Source organism: Perognathus longimembris, chromosome 11, assembly GCF_023159225.1.
Source record: "Perognathus longimembris pacificus isolate PPM17 chromosome 11, ASM2315922v1, whole genome shotgun sequence".
Classification (NCBI taxonomy): Eukaryota; Metazoa; Chordata; class Mammalia; order Rodentia; family Heteromyidae; genus Perognathus; species Perognathus longimembris.
Window position 1 is genome coordinate 10,306,550 of NC_063171.1, and position 13,481 is coordinate 10,320,030.

The following is a 13,481-nucleotide window of genomic DNA, read 5'->3' on the forward strand; positions in this document are numbered from 1 at the left end:
AAAAACTGTATCTGAGCGAGTATTTCGAGCAGGCCTCATTGCACTGTCAAGAGGCGTGCTAGCAGAGTCTTCATTGCAGTGGCAAAAACTGTATCTGAGTGAGTATTTCGAGCAGGCCTCATTGTCAAGAGGCGTGCTAGCAGTGTCCCGGCTCGGGTGTGACTGTGATGCACAACCCAAAAAGCACGGGAGGGAGGCGCCTGGTGAGTGAATGAGCTTACCGCAGAAGCGGCGGACGGAGCGGCAGAGAACCCGAGCAGCAGCAGTTTCACTTACCAGGGTAGACAAGTGGTGTGGAGGTGGATGTGGAGGCCAGCAATGATATTAGTGAAAAGTGCCGCGTGGTGACTCGCAGCAGTTCGGTTCGCAGAAAAAGGGCCCTCAGGACTGGGGAAACTCCCAGAAAAATAAGAAAAATATGAGGGGAATTCCGCCTGTCCTGACTCTTAAGCCCTTCCCGAGTCGCGGCACCATATATGTTAGGTTTTTAAAGTAGGTAACCGGTAAAGGAGAACGCCACGCGGTATTCAGGCAGGAAAGAAAGTTTATTACCAAACTGCTGGCCTGTGGCCAAGATGATCCATGGCCGGAGAGAAGGGAGAGAGAGAGAGACCCCCACCCAGCCCTGCTTTATTTAGGGCAGGGGCAAGGGGTGTGGCCAGGTGGATTAGGATGTGACCTCAGGGAAAGGGGAGGTAACTGCCTCCAGGTCTGCTGGTTACCCAGGTAACTGGGTGGAGACTTAATGAGGTGGGGGCATCTGCATGTAGCCCTCAGGGAGAGGACCTAACATCTTTAACCTATTGAAGTTTGGAACTATCTCCCACCCTTTCCTTGTCTTCTCCAGGCTGCTACAGATTGAGGTTTCCAAGAGCCATTCAAAAAATACTTTTCTGCCTGACTTTCTAGTCTCAGATGCAAAGACTAGAAAGTTAGGGAGATTCCCCTGGTCCCTCAAACATATTCTTCAAAAGTGGCTTTTTCCCCCAACAATTTTAAGATAATAAATTGCATGACAGATTTGGGCAAATTATGAAAAGACTTTAGGAGCAGCCTGATCTACATAAAAAGATAGTTAAAAATAAAGGAAGCATATTAAACAATAATTTAACAGTAATCTCCTGTCTGTGATTATCTCCGCATGGTCCTCCGTGATGGCCGATACCTATGCTTTCAATCTCCTTGCACTGAATTTAAATTATCCTTCCTGTTGACCTATGAACTTCAAACATACTTCATGATCTGGTCTAAGATTCTGTTCCATTTTCTTCCCCTACAACATTCAAAAGAAAAGAGGACATTGAACAATGTCTGTAATTGTGAAACCATGTTCACTGCCTGCCACTTGAAAGGCCAGTGACTCAGGACAAGTTGGGGAAAGAAAAAGATGCACCATTTCACCAAGGAAGACCATCTTGTCTCAGAGGTGCAAGTACAAGGCTTGTATAGGGACTTGTGGTGAAGGTGTGTCAGATAAGATAGTTACAAATTTCCAGTTATCTGCTTTTTTGACACACACATAACTTGCTACATATATGTGTGTCACTAGATATGGTGGATTCTGTAATTCTGGAGAAAGGCTCAAGGTTTGTGCCTTTAAAGTTACTTTTCCTAGGATTTTTTAATTTTATGGTTAATTTGGGGGAAAGAAAGAAGCATCTTTTCCTCAGAGAACTGGAGCAGTGCTTTTCCCTAGAAGCCCAGGGGATAGATAAAAGCAGTTTTCTTGGGAGGGGTGAAGAGATGAAAGTTGTCTGGAGGACAGTCTTTGAACAATAGATGGCTTCTTCAGTCAGAGGTGTCCTTTATGGCAAAACTAGTTAGAGACTAGCTTTGTATTTCCCAGCTGACTTAAAAAATTAATGATTAAAAAAAAATCAATGAAAAGCAAGTGAAGCTAGAATGATTATTTCGTGTTTTTCCTTAGTAACATTATCAAGGCTTCCCTCCACATCCCCGGTGGCCACTTTAAGTCCGATACTGCACCATAGACTCATTTTATTATTGGTTATTTAAAAATAAAAAGTTCATCAAAGACAGATTTTAATCACAATACTATTTTGTACGGAAGTAACTGGCCATTTCAAAGACAGAATGTAGAAATGTGAGCGGTGAGAAGAACTAAACACTTATTTCAGCGGGGCTCTATGAACAGGTTTAAATCAACAAAAATCATCTCTACAAAATCGCGCAGCAGAGGTCTTTCGAGTGCAACCTCTGAAGTAGAGAACTACAATTCCCAGAAGGCTTAGCGAGAGTGGAAAAAACTCTCAAGTTCCGGTTTTTCCCTTCATTGTTTTTCTGGACGGCGACGTTCAGGCGCGATAAATTTAGCGACAAGGAAGACTCAAGACTGATGAATGGGGAAATGGGATGAGATTAGCGTCACAGCGTGCGCGTTGGCGTCACTTCCGGTGGGTGGAGCGTAGCGATCCCGCGCAAATTGAAAGGACTTGTCGTTTTGGTGTGTAGCTACCGCTGAGTTAACCGGGCTCCACTATTCTGGCCTGGGTTCTCTGGCCCAAGTGAGTGAGGGAAGTCGCGAGCGGTTTTTAGGGGTTCTTCTCCATTGTGTGGAGAAAGGCCTTTCCGTAAAGGAAGGGTGTGGAGTCTAAAGGGGCTTCCCGGTGGTCCCCGCCGGGTTCTGCTCTCCGTCGCTTGTCCCTCTGCGCGGGATCTAGGGTCTTTGGGGGAGGGAGGGCGAGTGTGTGGCGCGATCCTCCCGGCCCTGCGGAAGACTTCAGCCCCTGGGTTCCGAGCGGCACGTGGTTCCGCGGGAACCGGTGCCCTGGCCCGGGCTGCGCTACGGGGGGCGCGCGGCGGTGCGGCCACCTGGGTGCCCGGTTCATCCCGCTTTCCTGCGGAAGCCGGCGGCTGCTACCTGCGGTCTCCTCGCTGGTAGGCCGTGACGACTGTGCGTTTTCGTTCATGCAGGCCAGAGGAAACACGGCGTCTGGAACCCGCGCGCAGCCCTAGCGTCTCGCCCTACGGGAAAGTCGCTGCCGGTGATCCTGAGCTCTTCCGTGCCTTATGGCGCTCACTCATTCTTACTGGGATAAAGAGGAGATCGTTACTCGAGAATATTTACTTGACCTAGAAGAAATTTACCTAAGTTTCACGAAATATACAGTATATCCATTTTCCTCCGCGTGAACAAAAACTCTTGTTAGGCATATTATCGCAAAGGTAGTCCACTCATCGGGTTTCTCAAACTGCCTTGAGGATCACGTGCATCCGAAGTGCCTGCGTGTTTAAAGTCCAGCCACTCGCACACCTCCAGAACTACTGACTCATTGGGAGTTGAAAATCTGGTAACTGCTGGACCCGAGCCGTCAGTGCTTCCTGTTGTGTCCCCAGGGTAAGGCGGCTGGCCTCCTCTGAACCTGTGCTTTCCAAGCGTTTTTCTTCAAACTTTGCACCGCAACGTAGTTTCACAGTTCTATGGGATCTATTTTCGAAATGCCCTTAAGCACTATGGCTGCTTATTAGCAGAATATGCATTACTTGGATGGCAATAAATTTTCAGTCCTCAAACAGTAAAAGTCCATTCCTGTGATTGCTTATTTCATTGTCAGTTGAAATACTTGCTTTTCTACAGGTTTTTGAGGTTATTCCTGCATGACATTGCATGGTGGCATTGTGATGCAATAATTTTATTATTATTAAGGTATTGTCCAGAGGGGCTTCCATTTCATAGGTTAAGGAATGAGTACATTTTTTTTTAATGTCACCCCTTCTTTTACTTTCCGCCGTTTTCCCATGCCCCCATCCCTGCCTATAAGTTACATAGGTGATTTTCCACATAGTGTACTGAACATCATGATTACATTTTACATTTGATCACCTTTCCTCCCTCCCTTTCTGCACTCCCCTCCCCCCCCATAGATGTTGGGTGTTTTTTAAATTTATGCCTTGTGGAGGAAAAGGGACACTAATTTTTGTCTTATCCCCTGTGTGCCTAAGTCTGTGTTAAGAGCTTGGAACATACATTATGATTCTAAGTGAAAGTACTTTGGACCAATGATTACACTTTCAATTTCTGGCACTGAGTCTCTCAAAAGTATAATAAAACCATATTGCTGAAAACATACTTTAAGCAACTATTAGGTGGCATGAGAGGTAATATTAGTGATTAAAATCTAGGCTATGGAAACTGACACTGATATTAGACTAAATAATAATTTCTGTGTAGGAATTTAAACTATTTGCCTTAACGCTTTTCAGTAAATACATTTTGCTTTAAATATTGCTGTTTTTCCTTTCATATGATGTAGTTAGTTTGGCACTATGGGGATACAAGGATTGCTACAGTTCATCAAAGAAGCTTCTGAACCTGTCCATGTGCGGAAGTATAAAGGGCAGGTAGTAGCTGTGGATACCTATTGCTGGCTTCACAAAGGAGCTATTGCATGTGCTGAGAAGCTAGCCAAAGGTGAACCTACTGATAGGTAAGTGTGGATGTGATCGTTCTTTGGGAATTAAGAATGACTTTTTTCCAGAAATGGATTATTCTCATTCAGTTCTAGATGTTACTAAAAAATGAGAGTGTATGCTTAGGATATTGCTACACTTCTTTCTGTGATACAGGACTTTTGTTGTTCATAATAAGCCAGAATATCAGGACACTGATGGAGAAAGGCAAATAATTATCAACTATCTCTCCCTTCTTCCCATCCTCCCTCCTTCCATCCCTCCCTCCCTTTGTTTTTGCACAACTTCTTGAACTTAAGGCCTGAGCATAGTCCCTTAGGTTTTTTGTTTTTTTTTGGCCAGTCCTGGGCCTTGGACTCAGGGCCTGAGCACTGTCCCTGGCTTCTTCCCGCTCAAGGCTAGCACTCTGCCACTTGAGCCACAGCGCTGCTTCTGGCCGTTTTCTGTATATGTGGTGCTGGGGAATCGAACCTAGGGCCTCGTGTATCCGAGGCAGGCACTCTTGCCACTAGGCTATATCCCCAGCCCCCCTTAGTTTTTTACTTAAGGGTGGTACTCTATCATTTGAGCCACAGTTCTACTTCTGGCTTTTTGCTACTTAGTTGGAGATGTGTCTCAAACTTTCCTGTTGTGTAGTTTGAAGCATGATCCTCAGATCATGGCCTCCTGAATAGGTAAGTTTGTAGCCATGAACCTCTGGTTTCCATAATCAACTTTATTCTTCACCTACGATAAAAGCTTTTTAATGATGGTTTGAAAAATCCATGGTGAGTTTTGGGTACAGACAACACACTGCTAAATGTTTACCAAAATGAGGCACAACAATAGTATATTCTGACATCTTTCAACTTATAGCCAAAACTAGGAGGCCATGTTGACATCAATCCTCAACCTTGTGACCTCATTTGAAACAGGTTCACTGGCTTAATGTCCTCCATTGTTAAAGTAGCAATGTTAAGCAAGAATAATTTCTAGACAAATTCAGAGATTTAGCCAACATTATGACTTATTTCCTTTCACAATATGTGATTTATTTCTTGGAGGAATAACTCACAGATCTTACTATTATTTACTAAAACATAAGACCTACTAAATTATGTAAATCCTGCTTGTTTCCAGAAAAAAGTCTAGTCATTGACTTACAAACCTCTGGGGCCTTTGAGGCCTGTCAAGTTAACAAAGCCACAAGTAAACTGTAACAATACTATTTGTAGCATCTTCAACTCTAGCTACTGAAATGTGGGGAACAGGAGATGCTGAGAAAGGATTTCATGCATGCTGAGAAAGGATTTCATGCATACTAAGTATATGCTTGCCTACCTCCCCCCTAAGAAGTCTTTGAAATCTCTTTTGTTTCTACTAGTACTTTGAACAGACTTGCAATTGTAGCAAGACTATAAGTTTTTCATTGTTACTTCTAGTGTTTTTTGAATATTTCTTCCTGAAATTTGTCTTTAGTTTTTTTGTGTGTGTAATTCTGATTTTTGACTGATTAGAAGAGTTGTTAAAAATGCAGGTAATATCCTTCATTATTAGAAAGGTAAGAAATGCAATCCACAGGACTTTCCCTATAGTAGGTGCTTGGTAAATGTTAATTGAACTAAAAAACAAAGAGTTTCTATCACTTGTGCCATACTTCTGGGCCTTTTTTGCATTTGTTCTTTTCAGGGTAGAGTCTTGCTTTATGCCCAAGCTGACCGGGGCTGCCATCCCTCTACTTGTACCACCCTCATCCCTGGAGATGGCAAACACATGCCACTATGGCCAGTTGTTGGTGGAAATGGAGTCTTATAAACTTTGGTGCCTATGCCTCAAACTGAGATTGCCTTCACCTCCACCTCCCAAGTAACTGGGATTATAGGCTTTAACCACCACATCCAGCTAGACATATTCTTTGTGTAGACTATATATTAGACAATGTTAGTGTGCCACTGTTAGATTTCTTGGCTATGATAGGGTATTTTTTGAAAAATCAAGTGTTTATTATTCTTTCAGGTTTCCAGTAGACTTGAAACAATAAGAAATATCAGAATCAGAAAGGTTTTAAATCCTTCTATTTCACAGATGCAGAAGTCAAGGCTTGGAAGATCATGATGGGTGGATTTGAACCCAGGTCTAAGTTAAAATTTCCATTTCCTGTGAAAAAGTTTGTTTTAAAATCCTTTTCTTTCTTTTTTTTTTTTTTTTTTTGCTAGTCCTGGGGCTTGGACTCAGGACCTGAGCACTGTCCCTGGCTTCTTTTTGCTCAAGGCTAGCACTCTACCACTTGAGCCACAGTGCCACAGTGCCACTTCTGGCTTTTTCTATATATGTGGTGCTGAGGAATTGAACCCAGGGCTTCTTGTATGTGAGGCAAGTACTCTACCTCTAGGCTATATTCCCAGCCCTATAAAATCCTTTTCTTTTCCAAATTGTCTCATTTGTTCTTAAAGTATTAAGATACAAAGCCCTTAAATTCATTTTTCTTGTTTCTTTTTCCATATAGGTACGTAGGATTTTGTATGAAATTTGTAAATATGCTACTATGTCATGGGATCAAGCCTATTCTTATATTTGATGGATGTACTTTACCTTCTAAAAAGGAAGTGGAGAGGACTAGAAGAGAGTAAGTTGTTTCGATGCTTAACATCTAACTGCATTGTGCTAAGGTCAGATACTATAGGCCATATGATACCAAGTTTTTAAAGTCTTAACTTTTTGAAGTTTGCTTATAGTCTATTACATGAATGGATTTACTTCTTAAGTGTTTGACTTGTGTTGTGTTATTATATTCTTTAAAATATATTAGTTTCTGCATTTTATTTTGACATTATGTGTTGTGGATAGTAGCATACGCAGGCACACACACATGTGTATGTCATCAGTCACTTGCATTATGTGTTGTTGCGGACAGTAGCATAGGCATGACCACACATGTGTATGTCATCAGTCACTTGTTTTTGTCTAGAATCCCATAGGATCTGGGTTAATATTTCCAAGGATCTGGTATATATTCATTTTCAAACAAATCAAATGTCTTCATTCTAAAAAAAAGTGCACTAACTACAGTTTTGTTCAAAGTTTTTTTTAGTCTGTAATTTCTTAAGATACTAAAGAGAGACATTCTTCCCTTGCAGAAGGCGACAAGCCAATCTTCTCAAGGGAAAGCAGCTTCTTCGTGAGGGGAAAGTGTCAGAAGCCCGGGAATGTTTCACCCGTGCCATCAATATCACACACTCTATGGCCCACAAAGTAATCAAAGTAAGCAAAAGAAAAAGAAAACTGCAAAAAATGGTTAAGTTCACATCGCTGTTTATTAATGGAAGGGCAAGAAAATCAAGAGAGGAAAACTGATCTAGCCCTAACCTTAAATAGAGGTCAGGGAGAAAGGAATGGTGTCATTTAAGAAGAAGAGTCCAACAGTTTCCGGAGCCAAAATTCTTAAAGAATAAGTGAGGCTCTTTTGAAGTGAGGAACATGTATAAATAAACACCTGCATGTTGTTCCTTAGAGAATGAAAAGACAGATTCTCAAAGGTTTTTACTCCTCCTAATCTGTTCCTGCTTCAGTGCTTCTTTCCTCATTATGCTGAATCTTAGTGTCACTTGTCTACTGTCCCAGTCCTGAATTTCCCTGTTCTAAGTGTGTTCATTGTGATTAGTAGAAATGTAGTTATAAAGGGGGTGAGGCTCAGCTTTTTCTAGCATTCAGTCCTGCCATCCAGTTTATGACATAAAATGAGAACTGAGGTGGCTTTTTATTTTGTCAGTTCTGGAGCTTGAACTTGGCCTGGGCACTGTCCTTGAGATTTTTTTTTCCTCAAGGCCAGCACTCTACCACCTTGAGCCACAGCTCCACTTCTGGTTTTTGGATGCTTAATTGGAGATGAGTCTCACAGATTTTCCTGTTCCTGGAGCTGGCTTGGAAACTGTGATCCTCAGAATTCAACCTGAGCAGCTAGGATTACAGGCATGAGTCTCCAGTGTCTGGCTATGAGGACGTTGCTAGGCAAGAAAAGAACAGGAGGAAAACAGCAGATTGTATGTGGTCATGAAAACTATTAGTAGCCTCATCTTCATGCCTATTGCCTTTCCTTAACTTCCTCAAGGAGTTCTTTGGGACTTGGGTGCAGATACCCAGAATTTGGAACAGGAAATTTGTGTTCCAGCTTCCTGATAAGGGACTGACTGTTGTTCCAAAAGTATTTCTCCCACTTTAGAATAGAGATTAAAGTCTATAATATTATGACTTCAGTTAGATATACTTATCGCTCTTACTGGGGAAAATATGTAAAACTCCAAATCAGTGTCTTATATACCAGAACCATCCTTAAAATGGCATTTTTTAATGATTTGAACTACTTATATTTGTAGCTCATAGGCATTTTCCCATTTTGGAGTATGTAGCAATTTATCTTCCTTACATTTATTGATTGATTTTTTTTTTTAAATAAGATTTTACTTAGTAGCATTGTGGTTAGTGTGAACTATACCACAACCAAAAATAGGAAACCTCTGCTTCAGAGGATAGCATGTACATATTAAGGCTAGTTGTAAAATGAGTCTGCTGCAGATCTTGTTTAGTGCTATGAATTCACTGTGGTCTCTCTCACAGGCTGCCCGGTCTCAGGGAGTTGACTGCCTGGTGGCTCCCTATGAAGCAGATGCTCAGTTGGCCTATCTTAACAAAGCTGGAATTGTACAAGCTGTCATTACAGAAGACTCTGATCTTTTAGCATTTGGCTGTAAGAAGGTATTTAACTGCAACTACTACATCCTAATTTTTTTTTTTCTTTCAGTATTGAAGTTTGGACTCAGGAACTTGTACTTGCCAGGCAGGTGCTCTACTACTGTGCCACACCTGTACCTTTACATACTACTTTTCTATGTGGATAGAAGTTATGTTAAATTATATGGACATGCTCCATGCCTACAATCTCAGCACTTGGCAGAAGGATAGTGAGTTCCAGGCTAGCCTGGGCTACATGGCAAAACTGTCTTAACCAAAATTTGAGCAAGTGACATTGTCCAAAAAGAATATGTACTCCTGGCTTACATAACTGTAATAACCCTTCTGCATATCACATTTATAATAACAATTTTTAAAAATTTTAAAAGCAAAACTTTTAAGTAGTAAAGCAAGAAGCTGAAATTTTTCCTGTAGTATATTATTTAGTAGCTTCAATTTGTATCTATTATGGTGTTCATTTGCCCCCATTGCAGTGTTCATTGTTATGTGAAATAGAAAGATTTAGAGCTTCAGTGATCCAGCTACTTTATTAGAGTAAGTTTTTAAGCCCTTTCCCTTTCTTTTCTTCCTTCCTTTCATTTGTTTCTCTCCCTCCCTCCCTCCCTCCCTCCCTTCCTCCTTCCCTTCCATTTCCTGTGAAAAAGTTTGTTTTAAAACTTTTGTTCTTTCATTCTTTCCATTTCCATTAAAAAGTTTATTTTGAAACCCTCACACCCTTCTCTCTTTCTGCTGTGATGCAACCCATGGCCTTACATACACATCTGAGGAAAGAGCTCAACCACTGAGCTATATCCTTAGTCCCTAAATATTTTAGTAGTACACTTACCAATTTCACTTTTTAAAATGATGGTATATACCTTTTACTTTTCAATTAAGTCAGACAAATTAATGGATTTATTTACTAGTGGAATGTTATATCGATATTTAGGTTCTTTGTAAAATTGTAATGGAGCTGAGCCCCAGTAGTTGACACCTTTAACCCTAGCCACTTTTCTTTCTCTCTCTTTTTTTTTTTTAAATGTTTTTAAACCAGCTCTGGCAAATTTTATTAAAGAAAAATTATTCACTTTTGTCCAGTTTGTTCTGGCATGCTTCTTATGATATCAAAATCATCTGGTTTAGTGATAGCCAGTGTGCATACTCTGTAGTATTTCCTTCATGCTGTGCCCAGTTCAATATTATTACCACTGTAGTGATGGACACCAGTTTTGGCCAGCATAGCATAGGTTTCTATTTCAGATTTCCTCAAGGCTGGGCAGTTGTTAGTGAGGATAGCCCATTTCCCTTTGCCCAGTCTGATCATCTTCAGGGTCTGCTGGTAACCTAGCATATAGTTTCCACTTTTTATAACAAGCTGGAATCTAGAGTTGATCAACTCTAGAGACTTTTTTATCTTCTTGGTAGACACCATCTTCCTGTCGTAGGTGCAAGAAGTCTTCTAACAGAAAGCATCTGACAAGATGGCCAGATAGAAAGAAAGAATCCTAGCTGCTAAGAGGCTGAGATCCAGAGGGTTAAGGTTCAAAGCCAGTCTGGGCAGAAAAGTTTCTACTTTCTATCTCCAAAACAATCAACAACAAGTAGGACTGGGTGTGTGATTTAGATGATAGTGCACCATTGAAGCAAACAAGCTAAGCATATATAAAATTATAGTATGAACTTTGATTAATAGCTATAATATTCATAGTATCCATATCTTCATAGCTGACTACAAGGATCCATATCAAGAGGTTAATATGGAGGCTAGGAATGTGGCTTAGTGGTAGAGTGCTTGCCTAGCATGCATGAAGCCCTGGGTTTGATTCCTCAGTACATAAACAGAAAAAAACTGCAAGTGGCACTATAGCTAAATGGTAGAATGCTAGCAAAAGAAGCTCAGAGATAGTGCCTAGGCCCTGAGTTCAAGCCCCAGGACTGGCAAACAAAAGAGAGAAAGATAGGTTTAATATGTAGTAATTGATTTGATAAGTGACATGACAGTCTCTGCTTTTTTCTTGATTTTCTATGTATGTTGATGTTTATGCCATAAACATATATTAATTTATTAATGAGGAAAGGTTAATCACCTTAAAATGTCCAAGAAGATATGGAAAAGTGCTTTTTGTATGTGTTACTATTTATCATCATGACAACTCTGCAATAAAGGTAGAAAGGTGGATGAAAGTCTTTTTTTTCCTACTCAGGACACTCAGATCCTGGCTGTATCCTTGTAAGTCTACCTCTATGCTTCAGTTTATTTACTTGTAGTTTTCACAGTCATCAAGCTGCCTGTCTACACCTCCTATATCTCAGTGCTAGGTGTAGAATGAGAAAATTTTCTTAGGATTATTGAAGTTGATTAGATAATGATGCAGCAAAGCGATCTTTCTAAACATTGCCCTATTTCTCCTCCTTTTGAAGGTGATTTTGAAAATGGACCAGTTTGGAAATGGCCTAGAGATTGATCAGGCTCGGCTAGGAATGTGCAGACAACTTGGAGATATATTCACTGAAGAGAAATTCCGTTACATGTGTATTCTTTCAGGCTGTGACTACCTCTCATCTCTGCGTGGAATTGGATTGACAAAGGCATGCAAAGTACTAAGACTGGCTAATAATCCAGATATTGTAAAGGTAAGAGTGACTTACCAGGGCTACAGATTTCTGAAGCATTCAATTGTTTAGAAGATAAAGCTTAATATTCTGTTATGTCAACAGCTTGTGTTATGCTATTGATAGGAAAACAGTGCCTCAAATGCTAGAACTTTGCTTTTAACAACCAACAAATGTTGGAAAGACAAATTTTTTCAGCAACTGACAAATTCATAGTAATTTTTAAAATGAAGACTAGACTTAAAAGACCTGGGGTAAGATAAATGCTAAGCTCAGAAGAATCTTGTGATTTTGTCCTATTGTTGGGTAGTAGTAGTTCTCAAAATTTTTGGTCTAGGAATCCTTATGACCTTAAAAGCTTGTTGTAAAAATTTTTTTATGGGGGCTGGGGATATGGCCCTGAGTTTGATTCCCCAGCACCACATATACAGAAAATGGCCAGAAGTGGCGCTGTGGCTCAAGTGGCAGAGTGCTAGCCTTGAGCAAATAAAAAAAAGAAGCCAGGGACAGTGCTCAGGCCCTGAGTCCAAGGCCCAGGACTGGCCAAAAAAAAAAAAATTTTTTTTTATGTATGTTACAGGTATTGATATTCACTGACTTAGAAATTAAAGTTTAATTTATTTAAACATAAGGATAAATACATTATATATTAACATAAATTATATGCCTGCATGAAAAGTAACCATCTTTTTCAAAACTTAAAATTTACCAGAGGAAAGAGTTGTACATTTACTGCACATCTAACATAGATTGATAAAAGACTGCAGGATTCTCCTATGTATTTCCATTCAATCTCATTTGATATCAGGTAGGACAGATCCACTAGGGGACTCAAACATTGCTATGCAGTTTCTCCAATACCTTTACCTTACAAAAAAAAAAGATAGTAAGGCTTATTCTCTATCTCCCTTGATAGTTCTCTTACAGTCTTTCAAGTTACAGAGGAGAAGCTTCATATTATATTTTCAAGAGTACAGGGTACTCAGCATGAGTTTTCAGTCATAACTATAGTGAATAACAGAACTGTAGGTGGTAGACAAAGGCCCAGGAGGAAGTAAAGAAACATGGCTCACTAGCCTGTGGTCTCCAGCACTTCCCTTTGTCTGTGAATTTGATACAGTTATGTGTTGCTTAATAATGGGGATACATTCAAGAAATGTGTCAGGCAGTTCTGTCACTGTAGGAACATTATTGGTGTGTTTACATGGATTATGATGGCTATCACTGTGCAGTACAGGCGCTGGGCCCTGTTTGTAGAGGCACTGTGTTGCTGATCAAAACATGGTTGTGCATTCAATGACTGCATAACGTTCCAAGTGGTAGAGTGCTAGCCCTGAGCAAAAAGAAGCTGAGTCCTTGAGTTCAAGCCCCAGGACTGGCAAAAAAAAAAAAAAAAAAAAAAAAAGGATGCATGAGTAACAGAAATTAGAATTAGAATGTTGACTTTTCAAAACAAGGTCTAAGCCAAATGTAGTGGCTCATGCCTATGCTACTCAGAAAGCAGAGATTGGGAAGAGAGTAGTTTGAGGGATGTCAGGGTAAAAAGTTAGTGAGATCCCCTCAAAGCCAGTAAAGCTGGGTGTGATAGTTGGAATTTGTAATCCCAGCTGTGTGGAAAGCATAAGTGGGAGGATATAGACTAGGTTAGGCCATGTCAAAATATGAGATACTGTTTAAAAAAGAAAGCAAAAATGGATGAGGTTTAATTCAGGTTTAGTTCAAGTTGTAGA

The 13,481-nt window shown here is 40.4% G+C and overlaps 1 protein-coding gene and 1 pseudogene across 3 annotated transcripts in view; one reads left to right on the top strand and one right to left on the bottom strand.

Moving 5' to 3' along the window:
• The first annotated feature begins 3,032 nt into the window (after positions 1-3,032).
• Positions 3,033-13,481, top strand: part of Exo1 (exonuclease 1) — a 31,948-nt gene continuing 21,499 nt past the window's right edge. For 2 of the 3 annotated variants that reach the window (XM_048356895.1, XM_048356896.1), the window contains exons 1-5: positions 3,033-3,358; positions 4,275-4,448; positions 7,548-7,671; positions 9,025-9,162; positions 11,560-11,772. In XM_048356895.1, the coding sequence (XP_048212852.1) occupies positions 4,288-4,448; positions 7,548-7,671; positions 9,025-9,162; positions 11,560-11,772 (636 nt within the window). In that variant the 5' untranslated portion in view covers positions 3,033-3,358; positions 4,275-4,287. Of the gene's footprint in view, positions 3,359-4,274; positions 4,449-6,916; positions 7,037-7,547; positions 7,672-9,024; positions 9,163-11,559; positions 11,773-13,481 lie in introns of all 3 variants that reach the window. The other variant, XM_048356897.1, reaches the window with a different exon arrangement.
• Positions 10,187-10,570, bottom strand: LOC125359255 (annotated as a pseudogene).